This window comes from Onychostruthus taczanowskii, unplaced genomic scaffold (assembly GCF_017590055.1).
Source record: "Onychostruthus taczanowskii isolate IOZ18803 unplaced genomic scaffold, ASM1759005v1 scaffold96, whole genome shotgun sequence".
In the NCBI taxonomy this organism is placed as follows: Eukaryota; Metazoa; Chordata; class Aves; order Passeriformes; family Passeridae; genus Onychostruthus; species Onychostruthus taczanowskii.
In genome coordinates, this window is record NW_024507657.1 from 160,703 (window position 1) to 165,180 (window position 4,478).

General features: G+C 45.9%; 1 protein-coding gene across 1 annotated transcript; it reads right to left on the reverse strand.

The window, feature by feature from the left end:
* Positions 1–2,250: 2,250 nt before the first annotated feature.
* Positions 2,251–4,249, reverse strand: LOC121347903 (acrosin-like). Its single transcript, XM_041426924.1, is given in 5 exon segments — positions 2,251–2,376; positions 2,378–2,605; positions 3,082–3,227; positions 3,515–3,780; positions 4,113–4,249. Coding segments are annotated over 4 exon segments (756 nt in total). The 5' UTR covers positions 3,771–3,780; positions 4,113–4,249.
* Positions 4,250–4,478: the final 229 nt, after the last annotated feature.

The following is a 4,478-nucleotide window of genomic DNA, read 5'->3' on the forward strand; positions in this document are numbered from 1 at the left end:
ATATTTTAAGTTCCAGTTCTGAATTCTCACTGTTGCAAGAGTAGATAATTAATGTATTGCATTTGTCACAGTTTTGGTTGGGATTTTATTCTCAGCAGCTAATGCTGTGTTTTACCCTGCTGCTAAGTGTATATATAACAATATCCTAGAAAGGCAGTTCAGAGACTTGTCCAAAAGCACAGGCAAATGTATAGTGTGAGAAAAAAAAATAATAAATCTTACTCCACTCATGCTTCCTCTTTAACCTTTCTTATGATTCAGGTCTGGTTGTTTAAATTAACAGTATTTAGTAGAGATCATGCTTGTAAGTAAGATTCCCTAAATAAATTGGGGAAAGAATTAATTTTGAAAAAAGCTATAAAAGAACAGTGGATAAAGAAAATATCATTACTAACACAGTGCCCAGGAGCTCAAATTGCAACAGTAAAGCATGTAATTACATATTGTTCCTCATGTCCAAAAAAAATGCCATTATATAATTATATAATTATATAATATAAGAAAATATACTGTAGGGAACACACGAAAATCATCAAGCTGCAAGGAACAATCATTTCTGGCAAGTTAATGATTTCTTAGTAGTTTTAGTCTGCAACTTACTGTTTAGTATAATTTCAAAAAAGAAGATATGAAGTGTTAGCCATTATCTCCTGGGGTAATAAACTATCCTCAAAAAGACGTGCAGGAGTATTTATAGTGCAAATGCAGTTCCTTAAGGAAAATGCAGTCAGGCATCACTCTTACTGCTATGGATTTTGCGTTATAGAGACATCTCAGTGATACTGCTGGATAGTGGTGGCTTATGGTTCCTCTGAATAGATTATTAGACTTTTTTTTTTTTTTTCTGCTTGAAATTTTCCAACCTTATACGGCAATAAAAATGTTGGAGCAATCATATCAGCTTGCTTTAGGAAAACTGATTGTCATCATGCTTTTTCACAACTCACACTGCATGCATTTATGAGACTGAAAGGATGGTGAGAGCTGCTAAGAAATACAAGCTCCTGAAAAGGTCTTAGTCATAATTTTCCTAAAGGAATTTTCTTTCTCAGTGCATAGATAATAAATGGCAATGAAAATTCAGCACTATTCAGCCCTATAGTTATTCTGTTACTCAGAGTTCATAATTTATTTAAGAACCACTAGTTATGATGTCATTACCATAATAATGGAAATTTGTTACTCATTCTGCATTTCATAACAATAACAATGTTATGTAACAATGCTTATATACTATGAGACTTCTTGAGATGGATAAACTTTGCCTGGCCAGTATGCTAATTCATGTTTGGAAGCAATTATCAGAGAGTAGTGTCTGTGGTAGCTAATAGCTCTGAACTATTTGTTAGGTATAGCTCTGCTCCCTAAAGGACAAAATTGTGTGTCTGTGCTTGTGGCATTCCAAAGAGCCAGGTACACTGACACAGAAACAGACACAGACACTTACACAGTTACTGTGAGCAACAAACCAGGTTGACATAGACAGAGCAATGCCTTTACTAGCACCCGTATCCATAACCATCCCCTTCCTTGAACATTAACACAGTCCAGTTCTTTTCTGCCTTTCCAGGTAATCTGGATTGGATGTTTTCTAGTGAAACATGAACACGCCTTCACTCCCTACATTCATAAACACAGCATGTTCCTCAAATAACAGTATAGAAATTAATTTAAATTTATCCATGTACTGTCTGTGGCTGGGTGTCAAGTCCCTTACCCAGTCCTTGGTGCAAAGCTTGGGTCTTTCTATGAACCATGTCTCCATGAAAGAGTCCACTATTTCCCTAGTGCACTGGGCACAAACAGATTTATCCCAACAGTAGGCAGCCTAAGACACTTTGGACTTCCAAGTGCTGTTTCTAGGATCTGTAAGACCCTCATTGCTCTATAAAGTGTGTTCTCTTCTTCTTCTGCACCGTTGCCCTCCTCTCTGACCAAGCAGAGTTTCAGTTCTTTGGACTGACTTTTTTCTGCTGAGCATGATGTCTGTCCTCAGCCTAATTTTGCATGTACCACATGTGGAAATCCTTGCCTGGCATGGGAGACTGAGTGGGACTGAAAACACTGTTAGCAGTGAAAACAGGCAACTTTATTTCCACAACTAAGTCAGATTCAGGATTTGTGTGCACACAGAGGAGAAGCATGAGCAGGATAGGGCAGGCCTTTAGACACTGAGGCTGCCTTTGGATCACCAGGCATTGCCCCAGAAGAAAATGGGCATGGTCCACTGCAGCCTGCACTGGATCCTGTTCATCCTCCTTCTCTAGCCGGTTTTCTCCTTAGTACCTGAAAGAACTCCTGCACCTGAGTAAAAAATTCCACCAGCTTCTGGAGTGAAAACGGGCAGGAGCTAAACCTGTCAGATGGTGTTGGTATTGGCCTTGGCTTCTGAGGGGGATGTTAGGGCAGTCATAGAATGTCTTGATGCCCTTCTGTCTGGCTGCGGGTCTATCTGGACCAGAATCCAGTCAGAGAAGTGCTGAACGGAGGTGTAGACTGCAGGCTGGTTTGCTGTTGCACAGCCTTTCCCCCAGCTGGCCACACCAACAAGCCAGAAGAAGGCAGCATTGTTATCTTTGCACACCAGAGGACCACCGCTGTCACCCTGCAGTGGAGCAAGAGAGGAATAAGGTAATATTAGGTAGCTGCTGTCAGCACTAGAGCTGTCTCCGTCTCTCTCACAGCCCTTGACAGAGCTGTATTCCTGGTAGAGAAAGTCTCAGCTCAGGTGCTAGAGCCTCCAGAACCTTGTCTGGGAGCAGGTCAGGGGCTTGTACAGTAGGGCTGTCTCTTGTCTCTGCACAGTAATCCTGGATGTGCAGGATGGATGTTCCAGGGTTGGCATCTGGACCTCTGGACTGCCAAGAGCACTAGATGTGTTTTCTGGGTGTAATGCCTCTGGAACAATGAGGGCACTGGGAAAGGACCTGCAAATCGGGAAGAGGAAGGAAGCCCTAACGGTGGGCAGCTGGGGCTGGGAGGGTGACTGGCCAGGCAAAGCAGGCCCTGGACTGTGTTGGGGTGGTGCTGCTCAGGCTGCCCGTGCTGCTGGGGGCTGAGTGGCTTGTCTCACGCTCCTACCTGGCAGGGGTCGATGCCACCGACTGAGTAACCAGCACACAGATATTGAGTGTGGATGGCCTCTGTGCTCCAGAGGCTGCTGTTACAGAGCCGGACATCAATGAGGTGGACCTTGGCCTCCTGTAGGATGTCACTTGGTCTTTGAGCTGTGAGCACAGAAGAAAATGAACATACAGCAGTTCCTTGGCCATTCCCCTCACTTGTTGGGGGGTGAAGCCCTGCCCTAGGGCTTCCCTGGGGTTCTCTAGGCAAATACCATGTTGCTCTGCTTTCCCCTTTTTGTCTGGCTTTGTGGAGTGGTCCAGGACTACTTCTCCAGGAGGCAGACATCTGGCAACCTGACTGGCTTTGGCCTCTGCTGTTGGGAAGCCCAACCCATCTCCCTTATGTGCCAAGTTTGCTCTCAGGGCATGTGTCTCTTTTGAGAACCCACCTCTTGTAGTGGTAGTACCCCAGCCAGCAATGTAACAGGCTTCCAGCTCTGACATTTTCAGTGTGGTATCAGGCACACAGCCCAGCTGTACGTAGTGGCTGCACATGACAGGCTGGTCCAATTTCAGCAAGGCAATGTTGTTCCTCTCCTCACCAGGAATATAGTGTTCATGAACCCGTAGCTGCTTAATGTGGCGCACTTGCACCTCAGGGCCCAGCTGAGTCAAACGGGTAGCCCCAGCCACCACATGCCACATGTTGGTGTTCCTAAGAAGGACATGGAGAAAGAGGTGAGAGGGAGCAGAGCCATGTGCTGCAGCAGCACAGAAGTTCCCTGTCCTCTGCTTTGCAAGTCAAAGAAGAAAGCAGTGTGTATGACTGCCCTAGCATGACTTGAGCTCTGAGAATGTTGACCTAGAGGCTTATAGGAAGCAGTGGCAAGATCACAGAGTGTTCTCTTGAGTAGTCTCTCAGTTGGGGTCTGCAGTGCACAGGCATTGGGCATACTGCAGGGACACAGAATGGGAGTAGCCCATGGTGCTGCCAACAGGGTACCTGCTGGTGTAATGTAGAAATACCCATTCCCTGCTGCTCCCTACCTGGCATTGATGAAGCAGTGGGCAGCTGTGAGGACCCACTCTGTGCTGATGAGGGACCCTCCACAGATATGCCCTGTGCCTGGTTCCCAGGGATCCTGGATGCTGACAATCCCAGCCCAGGCTCCTGGTTGGACAGCTGTGCCTTCAGCAATGTGCAGTTCGCCATAGTCTGGAGCCATGGGGTCATAGTCATAAGCCATGGGCCCATAGGAAGCAGACATGGGCCAGAGACCACAGGTCCCTCTGTAAACAGAAAGTCATTGCTTGATGGCTTGCTGCTGCTCAGGTTGAAGGTCAGCCAACTTCCCTTCCCACATGGCATTGTTTGCATGGACAGCAGAGCCAGGGAATCCCATGGGACAGGTG